The sequence below is a fragment of the Barbus barbus genome (genome assembly GCF_936440315.1).
Source record: "Barbus barbus genome assembly, chromosome: 19".
NCBI classification, from domain to species: Eukaryota; Metazoa; Chordata; class Actinopteri; order Cypriniformes; family Cyprinidae; genus Barbus; species Barbus barbus.
Genome location: NC_136747.1, coordinates 22,256,183 through 22,282,413, shown reverse-complemented (window position 1 = coordinate 22,282,413; position 26,231 = coordinate 22,256,183). Strand labels below are relative to the sequence as shown.

The window sequence follows — 26,231 nt, the reverse complement described above, 5'->3', positions numbered from 1 at the left end:
CATTTTCCAACAGGACTTGGCACCTGCACACACTGCCAAAGCTACCAGTACCTGGTTTAAGGACCATGGTATCCCTGTTCTTGATTGGCCAGCAAACTCGTCTGACCTTAACCCCATAGAAAACCTATGGGGTATTGTGAAGAGGAAGATGCAATACGCCAGACCCAACAATTCAGAAGAGCTGAAGGCCACTATCAGAGCAACATGGGTTCTCATAACACCTGAGCAGTGCCACAGACTGATCGACTCCATGCCACGCCGCATTGCTGCAGTAATCCAGGCCAAAGGAGCCCCAACTAAATATTGAGTGCTGTACATGCTCATACTTTTCATGTTCATACTTTTCAGTTGGCCAACATTTTCTAAAAAATTTTTTTTTTTTGCATTGGTCTTAATTGATATTCTAATTTTCTGAGATAATGAGTTTGGGACTTTCATTTGTTGTCAGTTATAATCATCAAAATGAAAGGAAATAAACATTTGAAATATATCAGTCTGTGTGTAATGAATTAATCTAATATAAAAGTTTCACTTTTTGAATGGTATTACTGAAATCAACTTTTTTATGATATTCTAAATTTATGACCAGCACCTGTATATGAAAAATATGAAAGTTACTGCCTCAACTCAACCATATCAATAATTCATGCTTTCATAATTTGTTAATCTTTTTTGTTAATTTGTATTTTTACATATTCACTGACATTATAAATGGCGCGTTCTAGACAAAGGGTTGAATATTAGTTTTGATTTGTTTATCATTTTGGCCACCACATGTTTTGATAATTTTTCTAGTAAACTTTTCCATGGAAATTTAATTTAGTTGGTCTGGGCTTTTAGGGCAAAGGGTTGCTGAAACAGCCTGTATTGTTTTATATGTACATATTCTCTGTATTTCTGTTATACTTCTGCTGAAATAATTATGTATTACTAATTGGTCATTTAAATTGTATTAGTTAAAATCTTAAAAATGATAATTGTACCAGCTACGTGTTTATTAAAATAAAGCATCAAATTCAAGTCAACATAAGTATGTTATTCTGTTTTTCATTCATCAGCAGAGCTCTTTATTTTTCATTCTTTTTCATCAAAGATTAAACACAGACTGAGTAAACGAATGTGATTGGTCCATCCATGCCAGCGCTGAGAAAACTAACAGAAGACGCTTGTAATACCTCGTCCATAAGGGAGCTTGACGTTAAATCACACTTGAAAAAAATACTAATTTAATCTTTAATTGTCATTTGATAGAAAGCACAAGTGGAACTACGCGTTAAACTACAAGAATTAACATTTAGACCTAACATACTTAAATTACGCCCAACTATGCCCGTAAAGTCCACCTATTGTAAATTTATGTGGGCGTGGTTAACCCTCCCGCGTCAACGTGCACTGGACCAATCAGAATGCCTCTTGTAGACTGCATCAGCCAGCGTTCAGATACAGTAATAAACTAGACATTGTTTACCTCCATGCGTTTTTAGTTGTTTTATTGCGCACTTTTTAGTTTTCATATGATGTCGGAGATTGTAGGCTATCCATAAAGAGTCTTCCTTGCAGTACTGGCAGACTTTGTGCTTTGTCGAAATATAAACACGCGGAACAGTGTCCGCCATACAATCCTGCAGCTGCGCGCTTTTTGATGTATGAGTGTCTTCAGGATTCAAACATACTACAGCAGCAAGTTGGGGAACTAGACCGTATGTATGTCACTTTGTGTTATTTTCTTGCTTTACGCGGTTGCCGTATTGCCATAGCAGAGAGTAGCCACATATGATTTATCAGGCCTTAATTTTGGTCAGTTTATATTGTATAATTTTGCCGTAGAATATAGGTTATACTAACAAGAAAATGTAAATCATGGAAGCAATCAATATACTAAATACTGTGTTAAAATAGCCTGAGAATGAATGCCTGTCTATGTGCAGTGAGTTCATATGAGATGCACTCAGAGGGAGAGCTAGTTGGAAATTTCCATACCATATTTGAAGAATATGTAAAACTAAGACCGTTGACAGTTGAGTCACCTCAAGATAATAAAGGTTATGCATGTTTTTTAAAAAAGAGCAACGGCAGCCATATTCCACAATTAGATAATAAACAAAGTGGGCTATGAGATAATGGTGGCAAACCGACCAGGTATAGCAAATAAAAAATAGAAGGTTCTAACATAGATAAGAGAAAGGTATATAAGGTGATGTACCAACACTTGAAAACTCAGAGGCAGTTGATGTGGCGGCTGCGTTCTCGGCTTTGTTGTTTTCTTATAATAAAGTCTTTTCTTTCACATTTGAAACTCTGCTGTTTTGAGCCTTTCTAATTGCACCAACTGAGATCCAGACGAGCGACGACCTCTTTGTGCCACGACATTTACAGGGATGTTATACACGTTATAATGTTTTATTTTTGTTGTCTCCATTTGTCACGCTTCTTTACAGTTCAATCAAGTGCCAAACAAGAGTATTTGTCATGTGTTGAGTGCAGGACATTTGCATCCTCTGAGTCACACTATGTGCCTGTTCAAGAGGTGTTTATACGTTATAGATGTTTTACAAATACTTAAACAAGAACAACAGATTAGAGTGAATGAAGTCAAATCCAAATTAAAGGAGCAGTTCACCCCCCCCCACACATTTTTGGATCAACTATTCCTTTAAACGGAAAATAATGCAAAATATCAAAACTGAAATATAGGAATGTAGTGTATGATGCTCAATGTACTATGAACAAATCGTGTGCAGTTATTAGCGATTGACCTTTTTTCAATATGTTGCTCTAACAGTAAAGCCATGAGTAGCAGAAAAGATGATGATAACCTCCTGAGAATGACAAAGGATGATCTGCAGCGCTGGATCCAGGCAGAGGTGGACCGAAACCCTCATCTGATGCAGAGACGCGAACAACTGGCGCGGGTGGAGGACTGGGTGAAGCAGAAGGAGAGGGAAGCCACTTACACCCGCCTTCTGTACAGCAATGCCTGCGAGTGAGTTGTTGTGTTTTTTAATGCCTGATGACAGTATCTCCAAATCACAATAGGCATTTGACTGTGTTTTGTGTCTGTATCAGGTCAGTCCTTGAGTGCGAGTCAGTGATGAAGGGTCTTTATGGAATGCTGGGACTGGAATACCGAGATGAAGATTCGGAGGAGGAAGGAGGAGGAGGAGAACCACAGGACCTCATTCATATAATAGATGATGAGGAGGATAAGCAGGAAAGTAGTGTGCTAAATGGAGATGATGACGATATCGTTGTCATTGATCTGGGGGGTAAGTGACATACATTTTAATGGAAAGTGCTTGGAAATATAAATATTGTAAATTACGGCGTTGTAATTAAAAATCTCATATCACTTTTGTTTTTTCTCTTGCAGCCACCAAAGAAACCTTGGAACCAATGGTGAGGATTTTTACAATATTTTTACATTGTTTTCATCCATTTTTCTTTGATTTATACATTTAATTATTTTTTCTGCCTTTGTCTGTTTCTTTCTTTCTGGGTTTCGGCCTGTTTTTCATTCTTTCTGTTTCATTTTTGTCTTGATTTTTCCTTTTCTTTTAGCTTGAAAAGGTTACTGTGGCCATTCAGAAGTCATCCGGACTCATTCAGGATTTAGTCCATATGGTAAACAAAACTTCCTCCATGAGTGCTGCATCACCATCATCTGACATCTCAAACAGATCTTCATCAGCCTTGAACTCTGAGACCAACCGTTCTGAATCTGTCACACCAAAGCTGGAAATACCTGAAAACCCTATTGCAATAGTTAAGACCGAATCTTTACCGAAAGTACCCGAAATGTCCTCTCTTCTTAGCAATTCAGAACAATACAAACCTATTGCCGGTCATAAGTCAGATTCTAAACCAACAATTAAGATTGAACCACAACTGACCGCATTAACTGGCAGTTGTGGTTCTTTCGAAATGAGCATTTCAAAACAACATGAAATTTCTGCTACTCTTAACTCGCCATCCTTAAAATTAATTAAGACTGAACCTCAATTGACAGCAGTGAGTCCTTCAGAAACAAGAGAAACCTTTGCCAGTCCTCATTTCGGATCCATACCAACAATAAAGACTGAGCCTCAGTTGACGGCAATAAATTCAGAAATGACTTCGCCTCCAAGCACTTCAAAACCTTTCAAAATTCCATCCATTGCATCAATTAAGACTGAACCTCAGCCGAGAGCATTAACTCCTGAAATGTCTTTGCTTGAAAGTGATTCAGTAAAGTCAAGCAGCCTTCATTCAGATCACAAAGCAACAAGTAACACTGAACTTACGTTGTCTGTGATGACTTCTCCTGAAATCCTGAAAACTAGTTCCTGTCCAAAGGAGACTGCTCCTCAAGTACCACTAGTGACCCCTTCAGAAATGTCTTCACCATCAAGCAGTTCAGAACAAATGGAAACTGCTGCCAGTGACGATACAGCAAACATAGAAACAAACCAGACTGAGCTGAAACCCTCTGTAACGGAGACAAGTCCAAGGACTAGGCTGAGATCTTCAAAAAACTCTGCGACTGTAAGCAGCACTTCCAGCCTGCAAACGGGAACAACAAGAGTGCAATCGCCTGCAGATAGTGATGATGAACCCTCTGACACAGAGTACTTCTCTGCTAGTCCTGCTGACAGTGATTATGAACCCCCTGAGTCAGAGTCATCGTCAGACAGTGATTATGAACCCGCTAAATCACACTCAATGTCATCGAGAGACAGTGATTTTGATCGCCCTAAATCACAATCAAAGCCATCGAGAGACAGTGATTCTGATCGCCCTAAATCACAATCAAAGCCATCGAGAGACCGTGATTCTGATCGCCCTAAATCACAATCGGAGCCATCGAGAGACCGTGATTCTGATCGCCCTAAATCACAATCGGAGCCATCGAGAGACCGTGATTATGAACGCCCTAAATCAAAATCTGAGTCATCTGTCGATAATAATGATGATGCCAGCAGCAATGATACTTCTGCAGAACCTTCCAGTCCTGACGGAAGTAAGCTTTATTTTTTTATTTATACAGTTCATATCAAAGTATATTATCAGAACTAATCTGTTATGAATAATCTTACATTATGGTTTCTGTCATACATTTTAATTTAAAAATACACAACCGTTGTCATCGCCAAAAGCCTCGTAGTTAGTGCGTCGACATGCAGCGCAACTGCGTTCACGGCAACTCGAGTTTGATTCCTGTCTCGAGTTCCTTTGCCGATCCCGCTCCCCTCTCTTGACCAAATGCTTTCCTGTTGCCAATCTACTGTCCTATCCAAAAATAATAATAAAAAGAAAAAATACGCAACCGTTCAGTTTTTTGGGGTCATTACATTTCTATTAAGAAATCAATGCATTCATTTAGAAAGGATGCTTTAAAATCTTCAAAAGTGACTACATATTTCTATTTCAAATATATAATTCTTTTGCTATTCATCAAGTAATCCTGAAAAAAAATCTGAGTTTTCACAAAAATATGAAGCAGCACGACTCTTTTTAACACGGCTAATAATAAGAAATGTTTCTTGAGCAACAAATCAGCATATTAGAATGATTTCTGCAGGATCATGCGACACTGAAGACTGGAGTTTTACTGAAAAGGTCATTTATTTGCATTAATAAATTGCATTTTAATATAGAGAAAAATAATAATTTATAATAGATAAGTAATACTATTTCACAATATTACTTAACACTATTTTTGATCAAATAATTGCAGCCTTGGTGAGCATAAGAGACTCACCAAGGCTTTCAGTGACATTAAAAAAAGCTTACCGAACCCAAATTTTAAAACAGTGTATGTATATATGTATTACTAATAGTTGGTTAATATTTGGAACACTGTGCAGTTGAATGTCCAAAATGTGTATTGTGATTTATACATTAGTGATTGCATACAGTAACAGTATTTATTTGTCCTCTTCTGTCACTGATCTTCTTAGGTTCCAAGCCTTCATTCAGTGAGTCCTCCAAGCAACAAGAACATAAGGAGATAAAACTTAAAGTTGGCATGGGAGTTTTGGGGAAAAGGAAACATAACTTGTGGAGTAAAGGAACAGTACAAGAAGTCCAAAAAGAAGGTAAGACTGACCTATTTTGTAAATTCACAAACCTTTAAAATGAAGGCAGAAATCTAATAGATTTAGTTGCATTTGTGACCTGTCTCATTTTTCTTTCCTTTTAGAGGATGGCCTCAGATATAAGGTGGAGTTTAAATGTGGTAAAGAGGTTGTGCTGCCTGCTTATCATGTGGCCACTCTGCAGCCTCCCATACTCAAGAGTTTGTTTATTGGCTGTCGTGTTGTGTCCAGCAGTAAAGATGACGAAGGAAAGGCCTTTTTTAATGCTGCCGTATTGGTTGAGCTTCCTGAGCGCAAGAATCGCATGAGGTGAATTTATGGTCAAGGGATAGTTCTCTTATCCTCCGGGCATTCATAATCGGTTTTTTTTTTTTTTTTTTTTTTTACATGAAAGGAAATATTTAGCATAATGTCCAGGCTATTTTGTTTTGTTTTCAAGTTATATCTAAAAATATAAAAGTTCATAATATCTGTTTTGTAAAATGTTTCTATTAGGTTCTTGGTGTTTTTTGATGACGGTCTTGCAGTTTACCTTGCTCTTCCAGACCTTCATGTTGTCTGCAAACAATGTGAGAAATTCTCTTTCTTCATTTCTTTATTACTCCATATCAGTCACTTATTTTAAGACCCCATATAATCACTTTTTTTTTTTTTTTTTTAATAATCAATTTTTTTTTCACCTTTGCAGTGAAAAAGGTGTGGAGGGACATTGAGAATGAGACATTGCAGTTTCAGGTGAAGGAATATCTTCGTGTCTATCCCAACCCCATTGCTGTGGTGCTTCGCGCGGGGCAAGACACCAAGGCGATACGAAATGGCAAGTTTGAGTCCTGCACGGTGCTCCAGTTGGATGGCAGTCTGATCCAGATCTGCTTTAAGGTGAAAATGAATCCACTGGGACGTCAGATTTCTTTATGAACCTGGTACTCATCTATCATCTACATTTTACAATTTAATGTCTTTATACTAAGGAAAATGAAAGACAAAGAGTACTTCTTGGGAACGTTACAGCATTTCATATTCTGAACTGCATTTTATGTTTTCCCACTATCAATTCACTTAACCCCACTGACAGATTGGCCATTTTGATGCTGATAAATGTGTTGTTGTTTTTTTTAGAAAGACAAGCAGAAAGAGTGGATTTATAAAGGCTCAGACAAGTTGGAACACATTATAAATATCAAGAACCGTCTGGCTAAAGATAAACCGGAGGAAAAACCTCCACAGAAAACACAACATAAACCACAACAACCGCCTCAACAGAAAACGCAGCAACAACAACCTCAACAGAAAGCACAACAATCTGTTCATCAGAAACCACAACAGCCATCTCAACAGAAAACACAACAGCCCGCTATAACAGGTAGACACATCCTGCCTCTTTTATGCATGTTCCCACATAGACATGTGCAAGTGTTCAGTAATACATTGGGATACTGAACATGCTCATTATCGATATGACCAAACTCAATATTTTGCTTACAAAAAAAAAAAATGGTAGTCGTGTTCTTTTGCACTCTTAATCTCTTGAAACTAGTGCTGTCAAACGATTAATCGTGAGTAATCGCATCCAAAATAAAAGATTTGTTCACACATGTGTACTGTGTATATTTATTATGTCTATATAAATACACACACATACATGTTAATATTTAAGAAAAATGTTGTTTATATATTAAATATATTTATTTGTAATATAAATAATATAAATCTAAATATATACATGTAAATATTTTTTAAATATATACTGTATGTGTGTGTATTTATATTTTTTATATATATATATATATAAAATATATGTGTGTGTGTACTGTGTATATTTATTATGTAAACAAAAACTTTTATTTTGGATGCGATTAATCGTGATTAATCGTTTGACAGCAGTACTTGAACATTTGATTACATTATACATTTTTTGTGTATTATTTTATTTAAATATTCAATTTTTTTTATTTTTATAAAGTTAATAGGTTTAGGAAAACAGCATATTTATTTATGTATTTTTGTAATGTAATACAATTCATGCTCAACTCTGTTTAGCAGCAAATGCCACGCCTCGGTGCAACACAGCTCCCTCCTCGACAGCAGTTCCCTCAGCGACTGTCATCTCAATGCCTCAGTCTCCTGTGCAGGTCACCCGACTATCTGATACAGTCACCAAAACATCATCTGTTAGCCCTCAAAAGATCATGTCGGCTGCTTTCCAGCCAAATGTCATCCTCCAGAGGTTGACAATGCTTTCACCTGTCTTACGAGCCGTCCCAAATTTAAGGTGAGTAATGGGCTTGTCCCAGTTAAAGGAACAGTTCACCCAAAAATTTAAATTTGCTGAAAAGGTACTCACCCTCAGGCCACCTAAGATGTAGATTGATTTTGTTCATGGGAACAGATTTGGGTAAATTTAGTATTACATTGCTTGCTCACCAGTGGATCCTCTGTCGTGAATGGGTGCTGTCAGACTGAGTCCAAACAGCTCATAAAAACGTCACCATAATCTACAAGTAATTCACACCACTCCAGTCCATCAATTTACTATACAATTATCTTGTGAAGTGGAAAGCTGCATGTTTGTAAGAAAAATACCTTATTAAAACTTCAAACCGTTGTTTCTGGCTAAAATACAAGTCCTCTATCCATAACATTTCTTTCTCTGTTGAAAAAGTTATCTTGTTTGAGTCAGGAGAGAAAGATCAAGTGCTGTTTAAAGCGAAAACAGTCCAAAGCAGTTCCAAATAAACATGTCTGTGGAGTTTGATGTGAGAGGACAACAGGGTACGGGCTTTGTCACTGGAGGAAGCGTTATTATGGATTATTGACATATTTTGGCCAGAAGTGATGGTTTTAGGTTAAAATGGCTTTTCACAAATCAACAATTGATGGACTGAAGTCGTGTGGATTGCTTGTGAATTATTGTCATGTTTTTATCGGCTGTTTGGACTCTCATTCTGACGGCACCCATTCACTGCAGAGGATCCACTGGTGAGCAAGTGATGTAATGCTAAATTTCTCCAAATCTCTTACACTTGGATAGCCTGGCGGTGAATCAATTTTCAACCAATTTTCATTTTTGAGCGAACTATTTCTTTAAATACAGAATGATTTGGAATAGTGATCACCAACCACGTCATATTGGGCTCTATATTCTAGAAGTGAAAAACGACCTGCCTCTGATGAGGAAGAAGAGTGTGTTTCTGAGGAAGAAGATTGTGTTTTAATGCAACACCAGTACAAGTCCATATACATGCACCACCGCTGTTGTCCAGCATGTCTAGATGGGGTGAGACCGTCTCAAGTCGACTTGCATCGTGGTGAAAATCCACTACTTGTACCACTGCTTTTTAAGTTTCGGCGAATGACGGCTAGAAGGCGCATCGATGGAAAGGTGGGTGGCGTTTGAGGAAGTTGCTCCATTTGGCCGTCAACTATAGTAGAGACACTGTGTGTTTCCAAATATGGTTAGGAGCGTAATGTTTTCGTCACATGCTTGAGGTATTCGGCCAATCACAACGCACTGGATAGCTGGCCAATCAGAGCACACCGGCTTTTCAGAACAATGAGCTTAATTGTAAAAATCGCCGCTTTTCAGAAAGGCAGGGCAGAAAGTAGCAACAATAATGTGCGGTATATGGAAAATGTGTTTTTTGAACCTTAAACGCATTGCATTACAACAAATACACAAAATAATGTTATTTTTAGCATCGTCATATGACCGCTTTGATGTTTTTGAAAGAAGTCTTTTATGCTCACCATGTCTTTTATGCTCACCATGGCTGCTTGAATTTGAGAAAAAAAGAGCAAGAATGGCAATATTATTAAATTATTACAACATGAAATGGATATTTTCTATTTAATTATATTTTAAAATGAAATATATTTGTGACGCAAATCTGAATTTCAGCATCATTATTCCAGTGTGATTTTTGTTGTTTTTTCAGAAATCATTCTAATACGCTGATTTGCTGCTCAAGGAACATTTCTTATTATTTGCTCTCTTTAGGTGTTTTTCCACATTTTCTATCGTTCTCCGTGTGGGCGGAGCCTGTGCGACATGCATGAAGTTCAGGAATACTTGTTAGAAACACGTTGTGACTTCCTTTTCCTGGAAATGTTCTGTATGGACCCGTTTGTTCTTGTTAATCGCGCCCGACCTCCTTCCACATCAACCAGCAATCCTCACCTCTACCTGCTGGACATATCAGAGGGCAGAGAGGTGATGCCAGTGCCCTGCATTAATGAAGTGGACAATACGCTTGCTCCTAACATCAGTTACACCAAAGACAGAGTTCCAGCTCCGGGTGTTTCAATCAATACAAGCCCAGATTTCTTGATCGGCTGTGACTGCACAGATGGTTGTCGGGACAGGTACAGTTTTTTGAGTCTGCGTTTGTGTGTGAAAATTTGTGAGATTTTGAAGAAATTTTCTGGGTTTTTGTACAGGTCAAGGTTTATTTACAGCTGTTTATCTGTGACTTTTTGTCCTTTACTTCAGAAGATACTTTAGACTCGTGAGTCATCTTTCAGTTTGTGTGTTGCTACACCTTTTGTTTATTTGTTGTTGGTGGCCTTAAAAGGTTTGGACATTTTTTATGCAGATTCTAACTTTTTTTTTTTTTACTATTTAGAAAAACTGATTTTTTTATGCACTGTATCCACCAATTCCTAACTGGCAGTCATAATTCTTGTGATCATAATTCTTGAGATCATACCCAAAATATGGCTTGGAAAAAATGAATTAGGGGGCTGAATATACCTTTTGATTTTAGATTGCCAGCAAGTGAATTGGATTGAACAAGGAACATTTCTTTTAAATTTTGGAAATTGCTATTAAACATTTTGAATTTGTATGTGTGACAGGTCAAAGTGTGCATGCCACCAGCTGACCATTGAGGCCACGTCCCTATGCAGTGGAGGTCCAGTGGATGTTAGTGCTGGATACACACATAAGAGATTGCCAACCACCTTGCCAACAGGGTTCGAAACAAACTGTCTTTTTTCTTTCTGTCTGATTATCGTTTGGTTACAGTGGTGCCTCTCTAAAATTAGATGTAACACATCAGTATTTATTTTATGGTCAAAAATATTGTAATAACGATCTGCTCCAGATCAGCACATAACTAGATACGTTGCCGTTTGTGGTTAAAATGCTTTAAAAGTCTCTTATGCTCATCAAGGCTGCATTTATTTGATCAAAAATACAGTAGTATTGTGAAATATGACTATTTAAAGTAACTGCTTTTTTATTTGAAAATCTAATTTATTTCTGTGATGTAAAGCTAAGTTTTCAGTTCCATTACTCCAGTTGTCAGTGTCACATGATCCTTCTGAAATTATTGTGATTTGGTGCTTTAGAAATATTTATTATTATTAATGTCAAAAACAGATTTTTTACTGCAGATTTTTGATGATTTTTTTTCTCCAAGAATTCGTTGATGGATAGAAAGTTCAAAAGAGCAACATTTGTTTATAACAAGGTTATAAACAAACAGGACAAGTGTTTACTGTCATTTTTGATAAATTGAATGCATCCTTGCTGAATAAAATTAATAAAATTTATTCAAAACGTTTTCACTTACCCCAAACTTTTAAACAATAGTGTAGAGCTTTCTCACCTCAAAAACAAGTTAGTATTTTATTTTTAGCCACAAAGCTGATTGAAATTCTTTCCTTCCATCTCTGTAGGGTGTACGAGTGTAACCCTCTGTGCCGGTGTGATCCGAGAATGTGCAGCAACAGGCTGGTTCAGCACGGTCTGCAGCTGCGGCTGGAGCTCTTCATGACACAGCACAAGGGATGGGGCATCCGCTGCAAAGATGATGTGGCCAAGGGCACGTTCGTGTGTGTTTTCACTGGTAAGTAAACAGAAATTTTAGTTCTTTAAACACAACAAAATTCGTCCCTCATCACCTGTATCTATCACCTCACCTCGCAGGTAAAATAGTAAACGAAGACCGAGTGAATGAAGACGACACAGTGTCTGGTAATGAATATTTGACCAACCTTGACTTCATTGAGGGTGTGGAGAAACTGAAAGAGGGTTATGAAAGCGAGGCGTTCTGCTCAGACACAGAGGTCGAAACCAGCAAGAAGACCATAATAATGAAAACGGGGCCATTATGGAAAAACACTCTCTACCAAGACGACTCCAGCAGTGGTGAAGGTGTGTGGTGTGTGTAAATATTCAAACTTACGACCATATGAAGACATTAGCCAAACAAATGTCTTTTTATTTCTATGTGTAACTATGAAATCATCTCTCGCTCTCTTTTTTTTTTTTTTTTTCTTGGCTTTTTCCATAGAAAGAGAAGAACTTATGGAACTGGACACAGAACAAGAGAAAATGGAAGGTAAGGTGCAGTTATTTTAGTATTTTTTTCTATGCTATTATTGTTTTTGTTACTATTGTGAATCGGCTTTTATTTTTGTATTTTATTTTTATTGTAATTTGGTTAATGTTTTGTTTTGTGCATTTGTCATTTTTGTAGTTTTAAAACAAAAATCATTTAACCATTACTATTTAGGTTTAATTTTATTTCAAATTAAATTAATTTAAATTCCAGTTTACCATTTAGAAATGTAGTGCTTCAACATAAATTTATTTCAGTTAGTTGCCAAAGCACCATTTCTAATTTTCATTTAGTTGAGTTTTCATCTAATATTTTTATTAGTGCTGACAAACGCTCCAAAAAAAAAGTTTGCTTGCATAATATATGTATGTGTATTGTTTATTTATTATGTATGTATAAATACACACACATACAGTAGATATTTTGAAAATATTTACATGTATACATTCATATATTTGTATTATTATACTTTATATTATATATAAATATTTAATATATAAACAACATATATTTTTCTTAAATATATACATGCATGTTTGTATTATATGTATATACATAATAAATATACACAGCACACATACATATGTTATGTAAACAAAAACCTTTTATTTTGGATGCGATTTAATCGTTTGACGGCACTAATTTTTATTTAATTTTATTTCAGTAAAAACACGATTTTAATCACCCTGGTTTGCATACTTGGCTGGTGATGGGGATTTAGTAACTAGTAAGACAATATGAACGTGTAAGGCATGTACTTTGTTATAAGACAGACTAAGCATTGACAATGAGGCATTTAGGCTGAGATCTGGCAGCTTTTTTTGCATTATCCATGTGGCTGTATTATGTAGATGTTTTTTTCTTTCTTTTTTTACATATATAAATATATATAACCTGTCCTCTTTACCTGTTTAGTGAATCACATGTTCTTAGGTGAGAGAAAACTATCCCATAAGCCACATGAAACACATAAAGATGTTCAGAAGAAAGTGACCAAACTAATGAGACAGGACGGTCAGTTTCAATTCTCTCTATTCTCAGTTTGTGTTCCTCATTTTATGTTTTTAGTGTTTCATTGAATTTGCTCAGTCTATAATTTGTGTCTGTAGGTGAAGAAACCTCAGGTCCAAAGCGTTGCTTTGCCATAAAGTCATCCCAGAGAAGAGTAAAACCTCTAGAAACCTTGGACGCAAAGAATGAGAAAACGAGGGTGGCTGTAACAGGCAACAACACCCGCAGACAGTTCGGTGAGGAGACCTGTTACATCATTGATGCGAGACAAGAGGGCAACCTCGGCCGCTTCATCAACGTAAGCCAAACTCAGCCTTGTGACTGTAGATGTGTCAACAATGGTACAAGTTTGTAAATATTAGGCACTTTTTACTATTAATTCAGCATCTCTCAACAGCATAGCTGCAGTCCGAATTTGTTTGTTCAGAACGTCTTTGTCGACACACACGACCTTCGGTTTCCATGGGTGGCATTCTTCGCCAGCAAGTCAGTGCCTTGATTCTTACCAGCTTGATTTACTAATAAATAAGTGGTTAACCCAAATTTTATTTAAAAACTCTTGATATTTTTAATGTTTTTTTTTTTTTTTATGTTATATCCAGAAAGTTATCTCATTCCGTTTTTCCTTTCGTTTGTCTCTCCCAGGCGCATCAAGGCGGGTACGGAGTTGACGTGGGATTATAACTATGAGGTTGGCAGTGTGGAGGGGAAGGTTCTGCTCTGCTGCTGTGGCTCTCTGCGGTGCACAGGAAGGCTTCTCTGATATGCTGCTTTCAACATAAAACACTAAAACTCTCCTTGGTGTTATTGCTGTAAACAGTTTTACCAAGCCATTAGAAACCGCTGTGGCACTATTCTGGAAGAGCATTCCAGTCATGACTCATTGAATATGAAAAGCATATTAAAATATATTATTAGTTTGTGTCTTTGCTTTTTTTAGTTTTGTTTGTTTTTATTGTTTTTAACTTCTACAAAAAATGTTAATATTCACTTAAATGTAAATAAAATTTGCAAATATCAAAAGCTATGTTTTGTGTAATATTTGTCTTTGTCATTTAAATATAATTTATTTTCAGTTAAATATGCAGCTGTCTGAACGACACTTAAAGTAACAATCACGTGGGTGAAGGGGGAATAACAGTTATTTTATGACAGAATGGTATGTGTAATATATAAAATTGTCTATACCGTGTTAGTCTTACTGTAGTATCAGACAAAACAAAATTACTACTGAAAAATAAAAAATCCCTTTCAAATATATTAAGCTTTTTTTTTGTCCATTTCAATTTCTTTTTGTTAATACATTTTTGTGGGTATTTTAACTGTTATTTGGTAACTGCACATTTTTGCGGATTATCATCTTGGAATAAATATTGTTTACGTCGGATGTGCAAATGGTACGCGCGCGTATAAAGAACGATGGAGGAGGGGCCGGAAGTGGGGTTTTTTTCACTGTTTATTTGGGTTTGAGTACGAAATTTGGAGCCGAAGCGTCAACACGGATTTTCTTTGGGATAAACGCACAGGGCTGGCTGCTAAAACGGTGATTACAAAACATTATTTTACCGTCTGTCACTTTTTGCCCCACTCTCAGCCGAGTTACCCACGAACGAGCGTTTGAGAAATGGCCCGTTGAAGACTAGAAGATCTCAAAATGGCCGTCGACGCGGAGAGCAGCTAACTTAGTTAGCTAGAAAAATAGTTTTTATCTGCTGTTTTTAAACTTTGTCATGTATCAACATTGCCGCACATTTTGCAACAATAGAGGCGACTAGTATACGAATCCCCTGTTATTACAGTGTAAAAGAAATATTGATGAAAAACAATAACAACTTGCGCTAGTTGGTTAGCCTGTCCATTAGTTTCTCCGAAAATTTCGTTTTTTATTGTTATTATATATTATAAACATCTGCTTACATTTATAACTACCGTTAATTTCAAGGTACTCGGTATTTTCTTACGTTGGTCTGCTAAATATAGGTTGGCTCGAATAACTGGCTCTTGATATAGTTTGAGGCAGTATTTCTGCATTATAACCCGTCAGCTTTCTGTTTGTTTTTCTTTCTTTCCAGATTTTAGATGTTCTCTAGCGCGTTTAAATACATGTTCATATTTAAATAGTCATCTTAACTCTAATTTCAATTAGAGTCTCGTATAACTTTATTCCCTTAATATGTTTTTTGTATAGTACATATGCATAAAAATCCTGCAATATTCTTGATGTGTATTATAAAGGCTGTTTTCCATGTTGACCTAAGTGGTCCTCTTTAATATTCAGTATTGCATAACGTGTTAACGTGTGTTAACAATACAAAAAAAATAATGTAGCACATTTTTATTAATTAAAATCTCAGATTTTCCTAATGCTAACGTTTTGTTCTGTCTGTCCTTCAAATGTTTTAAGACTTGTTGTAGACTGTCCCTCTGTAAACTGTCCACATATGGTCCACTTGTCCCTGTATAATAGTGTAAAAACCGAAGACAGTGTTTGACTTTTTCCTCCATTAACTGATTATTGTTTATATTAAATGGCTGTGTTTAGACCTTTTTCCAGCATATGAAGTGAAGTGACATACTGCCAAGTATGGTGACCCATACTCGGAATTCGTGCTCTGCATTTAACCCATCCAACGTGCACACACACAGCAGTGAACACACACACACACACACGGTGAACACACACCCGGAGCAGTGGGCAGTCATTTATGCTGCGGGCCAAAATTATCCATTTTTCTTTTATGCCAAAAATCATTAGGACATTAATTAAAGATCATGTTCCATGAAGATATTTAGTGAATTTCTTACCGTAAATATATCTCAACTTAATTTTTGATCAGTAATATGCATAGGTAAGAACTTCATTTGGACAACTTTAAAGGCGATTTTCTCAGTATTTAGTTTTTTTTTTTTTTTTTGCACCCTCAGATTCCAGATTTTCAAATAGTTGTATCTCGGCCAAATATCCTAACAAACCATACATCAATGGAAAGCTTATTTATTCAGCTTTCAGATGATGTAGAAATCTCAATTTTTAAAAATTGACACTTATGACTGGTTTTGTGGTCCATGGTCACACATATTAAAAATATTGAACACATTCCAATGTGTGTTTAAAAAATCTTCTATTTATTTATTTTTTATTTTCTTGTTTATCGTAATATATTTGTTGTGCAGATGCCACACTCCAGACGGTACCCGTCCTCGGAGAGGGCCAGCCGCAGTAGCTACCAAGATCGTTATCGTGAGCGGGACAGAGACAGAGGGAGAAAACCTCGACATCGCCGCTCACCAACGTTTTCCTCCAGCAGTGAACGTGAGAGGAGAGGGAGAGGACATAGACAGGATGCCGGCTATGCCAGATCCAGGAGGTATGATCATGTACTGGAAGCATTGACCAAAATGGTCAAATTGCATGGGTTACTGGTGCTTGATGTTTCTTGAGCACCAAATCAGCATATTAGAATGATTTCTGAAGGATCATGTGGCATTGAAGAGACTAGTAATGCTGACAATTCAGCTTTGCAATCACAGGAATAAATTACTTTGTAAAATATACTCAAATAGAAACGTTATATTGCATTGTAGTAGTAATATTTCAAATATTCCTGTTATTACTGTAGTTTTGATCATAAAAGGCCATACGAGACTTTCAAAAACATGTATATAAAGCAACATTAAATTCTTACATTTATTATTATTATATAATAACAAGAACTGCAAATGTGGAGTTTTGTTTTTATAAACCATCCTTTTTCTGTAAAATTTGATTACCGCATGGTACTTTTATTGCGTTTAGTAGTTCTACATGAGCTGAAGTCAGTAGATCCTTTGCCTCTTCTTCTTTTTTTTGGATTGCAAATGAATCATTTCTCAAATTTGAATATCCTCAATTTGTATGCAGTTGACTTCATTCAAAATTTGTATTTTAAATATTTAAACTTCTGATAATATGGTAATCAGAGGTTCATTTCGGAGTGTCATATCCAACATATGGTTAATAATTTAAGAATATTCAAAACCAGGTAGTATGCGATGCTCACTTGGAAGTCATTCAGGGTTAAATGACACTCATCTTCTCCCCAGCTACGACAACCGCTCTTCAGACCGCAGGCCTTACGACAGACACTACGGCGAGAGCTATCGGCGCCTGGACCACAGCCGCGACCGGGACAGGGATCGCGACAGGGAACACGGGACGCCGAGCAACTACTACTCCCGCGACACCTCGCCCAGCTACGACTACCGCCGGGGCCACGACCGGGACCACGAGGACTCGTACCGGAGGAAAGGCAGCAGGCGTAAGCACAAACGAAGGCGGCGTAGAACCAGGTCCTATAGCCCATCGTCCTCGGTGAGTACTTCAATACCCGAGCCTGCTCTTTCCTACCCCCAAATCTTTTCTTCTATCTCTACCTCTACACGCTCCTGTCTTTCTTTCTCCATAATGCTTTTCTTTTCCACAGCCCCAGGATTGGGTAAGTATGAACTCCTTTGTTTTATGTTCTTCTTTTTGTTGACGTTTTGTCTTTTTTGATAGCGATAGTGCAAGTCTTGGCTTTCAGTGTTAGCCCCATCTGTAACATTAAATAGTGAGGCTCAATCCAATATACATTAATGTTAATATGAGTAGTGAATAGCTTTGTTGGGAGAGCCTTCGTAATTAATATCTCATAACTTTCATCCATTCTTTATCTTGCTGTATCTGCACACCTATATAACTCTTTCACACAGTATAGATTTCAAAAAATAGATTTTTTTATAAATGAAAGCATATAAAGTTGTTTCATAATTTCAGCTCTTTTTCATTTTATTTCCAGTCTCCCACTAGAGCAACCTTTTTCTTTGGAGATGTTATGGATGTAATAGTTGTGAATTAGCAATGCCTTTACTCATGTGCTCTTCTATGAGTAAATGTTGATGCTGGTTGCTTTTTGTGACTTTTTGTCAGGGTTGCTAGGCAGAGGGATGAGGGGGAGTTTGAAAGCAAGCAAGAAGGGAGGGGTAAAATGTTATCTTTGACTTGATCCCTTGCACTATATCCCTATCGTTATATATATCTCCTCACGTGGTGTCATACGAATCGCCCCATGACCACCAAACCTACCTTCAACAACTGCAACACTGCTCATCTTCGACGCCGTGGCTACGGCTGTCCCCCTCCACTCTCCCCGCTCCGCCCATCTCCCCTCCTCCCTCTGCGGTCGTGGTGTGACCTCTGACCTGTGACACTGGCTGGGGCCGAAGCAGCGGAGTGACAGCGGGACGAGGGCACTGTGTGTGAGGGACGACGAGGAGGGTCACCTGATCTGTCGGAGTGGCGACGTCCTGCAAGAGAGATGTACACACTGCCACTACTACTACTCCTCTACTCCTATATCGTAACCTTTCTCCCTATCAGTACCAGCACACAGCAGACACACACTGGGGAGGGCAGGAGGTCATGATCAATCATGATGTTGGTGGTGACGATGACGCTGCCGTAGAATGGTCTCCCCTTTTGCCGGAACAGGCAAGGGGGAAGGCATGTCCAACATGTCTTTAGTAGCTCCTTTACTTATTCTTTTCAGTGGGGTTGGGCTGTTTGTGTTGCTGTGTAGAAGAATTATGATCCTTTTTAATTCCTGACTGCCAGGTTCCCAGATTTAGCTTTTCCACGTCTCCATAATATGCGTATTATTCTGGTCTTGTTGCAGCTTTTGGCTACATCAAGATTCACATTGCGCCTATGCTGTCAATCATTTAGATTTAAGGATACGATTGCTCTGTGACATTCGCAATATTTCCATAGTCACTGTGCGTTTAATTTTTCATAGAATATACTGTAATTTTTAGTTTCTGAATTCGCTTAAAGCAGTCCCATAGTTTTAAAATCGCTTAGTGAAATTTTTTAATCTAATAAAAGCTGCTTATATTTTTTTAAACAGAAATGTCGACTATTTTTGTTGTTGGAAAAACGTGCCGTTTTTTCAGACCATGTTTACTTTATTCCTTTCATCAAGTGTGTGCTTATTGCCACTTGTCAGATTTTTTTTTAGGTTAACCCATATAGATAGTCACAGTTTTGCTTAAAAATGTGATTTTAGGAAGCTTGTTTAGGATGGCTCTTTAAATACGCTGTCTAATTGTTCTCTTTACATCTCCCCTCCCCTTTCTCTACGTCTTTTTCCCTCTATTTGTTTCTTAGATGAGATTGTCAGCACTTTGGGCGAGGGCACCTTCGGGAGGGTGATGCAATGTATTGATCATCGCAGGTGAGCATCATCACTTGGCAACCAATCAGCTGCTCTATTACAAAACCAGCATGGTGTGAACTTCAAATGAAAAAGTGTTGCTTGACTGTTAAAATGTCTGTCTAGTTGTTAGGCTGCAAAATATCTGCTCTTGGGGCCAGAAAGGCAGTGTGTGGTTATTACAGGCAGCAAGAAAAGCAAGAACTTAGAGGCTTATTTTTTCTTTAAGAAAATATTCAGTAAAAGGATCATACCATCTCTTGCCAGTGCTTTTATTGCTCTATAATGATTTTACAACAAAATAGAAATCTATTCACTATAGTCCCATCAATGTAGGCTAGTTCATTTCTTCTACTACTTCTAGAAGATTGAAAACATGTATGCGGATACAAAGCTAACTTGACAGAAGTGAAAACTGCAATGTTTAAATTAATGTTCTTCTACTTGGTTAAGGGGTGGAGCACATGTCGCTCTGAAGATCATCAAAAATGTGGAGAAGTACAAAGAGGCCGCCAGGCTGGAGATCAACGTACTGGAAAGAATCAATGAGAAAGATCCTGAGAATAAGAAGTGAGTTTGGATCAGAATCTTTATGAAATTAACATTTAACAGATTTTAGCATGTTTTGATCAATTTCATATGCAGTACTTAAAGTATAGAGCATCTAGATGCAAACTTACTTTGAGGTACCAAAGACCACTGTATTGGTAACTTGTTTGCTAATGTTGTATTCTCTTCTCTATGTCTCGATTCTTAGTCTGTGTGTCCAGATGTTTGACTGGTTCGACTATCATGGCCATATGTGTATCAGTTTTGAGCTTTTGGCTCTCAGCACTTTTGATTTCCTCAAAGAAAACAATTACCTGCCCTACTCCATCAGTCAAGTGCGTCATATGGCCTACCAGATCTGCCTAGCTGTCAAGTGTAAGTAAACACAATTTTTCAAAAAGCTCATTGAAGTTGCATTCCATTTGCCATGTATTAAAAGGTCAGTCCTACTTATAGTATTTATGAATATTCTGATTTGTTCTGTTTCTCCTTGTTTGCAGTTTTGCATGAAAACAAATTGACCCACACAGACCTGAAACCAGAAAACATTCTGTTTGTCAACTCTGACTTCACAATCACATACAATGTGGAGAAGGTAATGATAGAGTTTCTTTATTTTAACTAAAACCAATATTTTTGTGTTAGCATTCTAGCATGAGCTGTTGAAAATACCATTAGTGGACCACTATTATATATTAAAAGAAATGAAGAAAATGCATGATAATTGACGACCTCCATCTTTCTCTCTGTGGTAGAAGAGAGATGAGCGTACTGTGAAGAACACGGCGGTGAGGGTGGTGGATTTTGGCAGCGCTACATTTGACCACGAGCACCACAGCACCATTGTTTCTACCAGGCACTACAGAGCACCTGAAGTCATTCTAGGTAAGGACAATCATGCCAGGTGACTGACCGAACGGCATGTTTAAGCACTACACAATGTTCTGAACGTAAATTTGAACTAAATAACTGTCGATATTAGCATGAAATGTGACTATTTAAGTCACAGGACAAGAATGAGTTAATTGCTGCAGCAACACAGATTAGCTTCTTCCCTTCCACCACAGAGAATTTAATTAGAGCCAGCTAGAGACCACAGTGACTTCATTCAACAGACAGCAGGGAATAGTCCAACGTAAGAATGGTTGCTATGAAAGCTTGTACCCAACCTTAATCTGTTATGAAATATTATCTTATAAAAATGTTGCTTTGCTATAAATATAAATGAGTTAGTGGGCACTCTTACTTGTATCTATAAAAATGTTGGGGTCGCTAAGATTTTTAAGTGTTTTTTTTAAGTCTCTTATGCTCGCCAAGGCTGCGTTAATTATTCATATTGTAGGAATATTATAATTTAAATTAAATTAAAATGTACGTTATTTCTGTAATTGCAAAGCTGAGCTTTCAGCATCATTAGTCTTGTCACATGATCCTTCAGAAATCATTTCGATATGCTGCTGATTTGTTGCTCAAACATTTCTTATAAACGTTAAAAGCAGTTGTGCTGCTTTAATTTTTATTTTTGTTTTATTGGAAACCATAATACTTTTTTTTTCAGAATTCTTTGAATAGAAAGATTTTATTTGTATTTATTTGAAATGGAAATCTTTTATAACAAATGTCTTTTACTGTCACATTTGATTAATTTAATGTCTTTGCTGAATAAAAGTATTAATTAAAATTAATTGGTAATGTTTAGGTTTCATGCACCTACACTCCTTGTAGTGATTCATAATTGCGATTTATTCACATTTCTGCAACATTCGACCTTAACAGTTTGCACACTTGCTGCTGACTAAATATACTGTGTACAGTGTCCTGGTTATAAGGTTGTGATGCAGTAACATGATGTCACCATTAGATGACTCCATAACTCAATGTTATAGCATGGTTTTTCCTTGCAGAATTGGGCTGGAGTCAGCCGTGTGACGTGTGGAGTATAGGCTGCATACTCTTCGAGTACTACCTCGGCTTCACTCTCTTCCAGGTACAAAATCAAACTCCACTACTTGCTTTTTCATGCCAACTTTCTGAGCCATGACCGCAGATCTACAAAGTCTACCACCCTTGTTTATGTTCACTAAGGAGCTTAAGATCAGAGAGACTCTGACCAAAGGGTTACAGGTGTCCACATAAGCACACTGAGGTCAAACACCTGCCTTTAACACTTTGACCTCAGATGCACTCACTCACTAATGTATAGGAACATACAGTATGTGTTGTACCTGTTATTGTGAAACCTGACAAAATACAAAACGAGTCTAAACGAAAGAGTCAAACTATATAATGTTTATTCATGTTAACTTTATTATTTTCTTTTTTTTTGGTTTCTCAGACTCATGATAATCGGGAACATTTAGCCATGATGGAGAGAATTTTGGGCCCTGTTCCTTCCCGTATGATTCGTAAGACTAGGTATGTTTTTGAAGCTCATTGGGATTTTCTAAAGCCTGTCCTCAAAGTATAGGTTCCATGTCTTTCCTGCTTGCATGCGCAACAGGTTGTGCGACCTAAATTTATTTCTACACCCCACAGGAAACAGAAATACTTTTATCGTGGACGTCTGGACTGGGACGAGAACTCTTCAGCAGGAAGATACGTCAGAGAAAACTGCAAACCTTTACGGGTAAATAACTGTTTTTAGACTTCATACTTGAGACTTGACTTGATTTTACTTTTTTTTTTTTTTTTTTCAATATTTGTATTTTTTTAAATGTATAGAATTTCATATTTTATAGAATGTCATATATGTATATATATATATATATATATATATATATATATATATTATTTATTTATTTATTTATTAGTGGTCTCAAAATTAGTGCGTTAATGCAGGCGATTCATATTCTCAGTTTAACTCGTTAAAAATATTTACGCAATTAACGCAGGGGCGGAGCTATGGTTGGCCACCCCACTCACAACTGTTGTTTCGGTCACTTGTTCTCTTGACAAGAAGTGCATTTATTCAGTCGCAAAACGTCTTTATGAGCAGATCGAACCAGAGACGTTTCAGACACACGCTCCACTTCACCCCTGCACCCCTGCCCCAGGCCGCACTATCTCCCTCATCTAATACACCCGATTCAACTCGTCAGCTCATTAATAGAGACTTTATGACCTGAAGTGAGTTTTATAGAGAAATCGGTATTACTTGGTATCAGTGATCCATGGCCTTCCGTCATAAAAAAAAAGATGCCATTAAAAATGGTGTCTATTTACACTAAGTGCAAATAGCCCATCTTGTTGGCAAAGGCTATTTACACTAACTCCGCCCACTGACGTGTGATTGGGTTAGTCAACATTAAAAAAAGAAGCTAGTTCAACATCAGTTTCAGTGGCGTAGATGGTAATGCGCATGCTTTTTGACGCGATCGACCCGAGTTCGAGCCCACCTTTTGCCAAACATTTTTTTTCTCCCTTTTCAAATCTCATATCGCATCAGAAAGGCATTTATTTTCAATAAAAATTAAGGAAATAATCAAAAAGTTGAAAATAAAGTATCGGGTAGGTGTAGGGAGGGCTTTATTGTCCCAATAAGGTGGCATCCATTTAATACATTTGAATTAAAATTATAATTTACACTCAGTACGTTATTATTGCATACTGTTTTATAATGTACTACAATACTGAGGTGCCAGATAATTGCCACTATTTACAATAAGTAGTATAAATAGCAGAAAATCTTGCTATTTTAACAGTGTAAATAGAATCCATCGCTATTTGCACTTAGTGTAAATAGCATCTGCCTTAAAAAAATATACTGTCTTTGTTGTTTGTAGATTAATTTGAAGATTGAATGTGAAATTATTGCAATATAAAAGTATTTTATATTGCTTTGGATAAAAGCGTCTGCTAAATGACTAAATAAATAAATAAATAAATAAATATTTAAAAACTTTAATAGGATATAAAAGTATATTTAAAACTTTAAAATAATTATATTTGGAAAATATTTACTTGAATGCTTATAATTATATGAATATATGTTTATATTCATATAATGTATTTTATAAATAAATATTTAATATATAAACATATTTTTCTGAAATATATACATGCATGTGTGTGTATTTATGTATACATAATAAAAATACACAGCACAGAGCACACATACATGTATTATGTAAACAAAAACTTTTATTTTGGATGCAATTAATTGTTTGACAGCATATATATGTATTGTGTGTGTGTATATATATATATATATATATATATATATATATATATTTCTTTTTTTTTTTTTTTTTTTTTTTTTTTGATCTCATACAGTATTCTTTATCTCCCTTCTCTCTCTCAGAGATATCTTCTGTCTGAAGCTGAAGAGCATCACCAGCTCTTCGATCTGATCGAGGCCATGCTGGAGTACGAGCCGACGAAGCGTCTCACTCTGGCTGCGGCCCTGAGACATCCTTTCTTTCAGAGCACCATCAGCAGCGCTGACCAGAGTGCCGGCAAGAGCTGGGAGGGCAACCGCGACATCAGTCGGTGACGATAACATTCGTCTTCAACCAATGTCTCTGTCTTATGCCAAAAAACCCTGAGGACTCGCATGCCAAAAGAGAGACCATGGAGCTGAACTGACTTTGCATAAAGTTTTCTAGTGCAAGAGAAGTTAAAGCAGAAGTATATGATTTCTTAATCATCTTCCCGTAATGTGAGAACAGCTCCGTGAGCAGCAGGAGAATGTGAGGAACTTGGGACTTCGAGAAGATCCCAGTAAACTGTCATGTTTGTATGTGACTGATTGGACATTTGAAGGGTTTTTGAATAAATACTCCCTTCAAGTTAAGTTCTTCCAGCCAATTGAGGCTAATGATATTTTTGGACAGCCATAAGCAGAGGAAAAACTATTTGATGGGGCCGGGGAAAGCATTAATGTAACACTCCATTTGAGAACGAAAGTAACTGGCCAAACAGCATCACTGTTACAGTAGAGTTATTTATCGGGCAAATCTGTTTTGTGCATTTTAGCCCTTAGCTGGTAATCGCAGATGCATTACACATTGTTTGTATTCAGTTCAACTCAAACCAAGTGACAGAGCAGCAGTGTTCTGGTGATTGTGTCCCTCAGCACACGTTTACAGTATTTATTTAGTGAACCGGATGTCTCATTTTGTGTCTTTGTATGGATTTGACTGTATAAATTTGTAAATACAAATAAATATATGTTGTGACTATAGAATAAAGGGCCTGTCTGTTTGCTTGCTGTGAATGTTTTTCACAGCGGCTTTCCAGGCAAAATGTTTTTTCAAATCACATTGTTCTCGTCATGTGGTTTTTATATTGACTGTATGTGTGCAGATGATATACTCTGCTGAATAGAAATAAAATTTTGGCACTTAATTGGGAGTTGCTTTAAGAGTTGAATGCTATGAAACTCTTCTGAACTTTATCTTCCTTTGGCTTTGCAAATTCTATGATTTCTATCACTGAGTTGTAGTTTTCTGTGGTCTTTAATAAGCACATCCCTCAGGAATTGTTTAAAGCGGAGTACTAAATCTTAACATGTTTTTCCATGCAGTCTTAATATTTGATCTCCAATGGATATGAGGCATGCATTTAAAAGATCTGGGGAAATTTAGCATCACATCACTTGCTCACCAATGTATCCTCTGCCGTGAATGGGTGCCGTCAGAATGGAAGTCCAAACAGCTGATAAAAACATCACAATATTCCACGTGACTCCATCAGTTAATGAGGTGAAAAGATGTGTGTTTGAAACTGTCATCTTGTCTGAATTAGTAGATAACTATGAAAAGACCAAAAACAATTCTGTACAAATATCTTAAATGTGAGCGGACAACGTGGAGTTTACTTTTTCACTGGAGGAAGCTTTGCTATGGATTAAGGATCTGTGTTTTGCCCAGAAAGTTAAAAAATCCATCATTAATGTGTTTTAGTTCACCCAAAAATGAAAATTTTATGTTTATCTGCTTACCCCCAGGGCATCCAAGAAACCTTTGCAGTCTGTCAGTCATATATTGGCAGTCAAAAAAAAAAACATAGACAAAACCAAATTA

The 26,231-nt window shown here is 36.9% G+C and overlaps 2 protein-coding genes across 6 annotated transcripts; both read left to right on the top strand.

Moving 5' to 3' along the window:
- The first annotated feature begins 1,394 nt into the window (after positions 1 to 1,394).
- On the top strand, positions 1,395 to 14,682 carry LOC306884807 (histone-lysine N-methyltransferase SETDB1-A-like). 4 transcript variants are annotated; one of them, XM_079441011.1, is made up of 22 exons: positions 1,395 to 1,704; positions 2,783 to 2,983; positions 3,067 to 3,266; positions 3,371 to 3,396; positions 3,559 to 4,849; positions 4,892 to 4,996; positions 5,937 to 6,074; positions 6,179 to 6,383; positions 6,570 to 6,643; positions 6,763 to 6,953; positions 7,194 to 7,437; positions 8,115 to 8,346; positions 9,222 to 9,456; positions 10,072 to 10,436; positions 10,929 to 11,045; positions 11,754 to 11,923; positions 12,004 to 12,231; positions 12,371 to 12,418; positions 13,334 to 13,432; positions 13,528 to 13,727; positions 13,827 to 13,915; positions 14,075 to 14,682. In XM_079441011.1, the coding sequence occupies exons 1-22, from the start codon at positions 1,643 to 1,645 to the stop codon at positions 14,190 to 14,192; spliced, it is 4,638 nt and encodes a 1,545-aa protein (XP_079297137.1). In that variant the 5' UTR covers positions 1,395 to 1,642; the 3' UTR covers positions 14,193 to 14,682. The 4 variants fall into 4 exon arrangements, with proteins under 4 accessions (XP_079297137.1, XP_079297138.1, XP_079297136.1 ...); XM_079441012.1 differs by having other exon boundaries at positions 1,409 to 1,704; positions 8,118 to 8,346; XM_079441010.1 differs by having other exon boundaries at positions 1,409 to 1,704; positions 3,559 to 4,996; positions 8,118 to 8,346.
- A 152-nt stretch (positions 14,683 to 14,834) lies between these two features.
- LOC306884810 (dual specificity protein kinase CLK2) lies at positions 14,835 to 25,467 on the top strand. Of its 2 annotated transcripts, XM_079441018.1 has the most exons (13): positions 14,849 to 14,972; positions 16,604 to 16,797; positions 17,513 to 17,780; positions 18,677 to 18,767; positions 19,614 to 19,680; positions 20,113 to 20,229; positions 20,417 to 20,583; positions 20,709 to 20,803; positions 20,964 to 21,093; positions 22,113 to 22,195; positions 22,544 to 22,623; positions 22,744 to 22,834; positions 24,509 to 25,467. In XM_079441018.1, the coding sequence occupies exons 2-13, from the start codon at positions 16,604 to 16,606 to the stop codon at positions 24,698 to 24,700; spliced, it is 1,575 nt and encodes a 524-aa protein (XP_079297144.1). In that variant the 5' UTR covers positions 14,849 to 14,972; the 3' UTR covers positions 24,701 to 25,467. The 2 variants fall into 2 exon arrangements, with proteins under 2 accessions (XP_079297145.1, XP_079297144.1); XM_079441019.1 differs by lacking the exon at positions 18,677 to 18,767 and having other exon boundaries at positions 14,835 to 14,972.
- Positions 25,468 to 26,231: the final 764 nt, after the last annotated feature.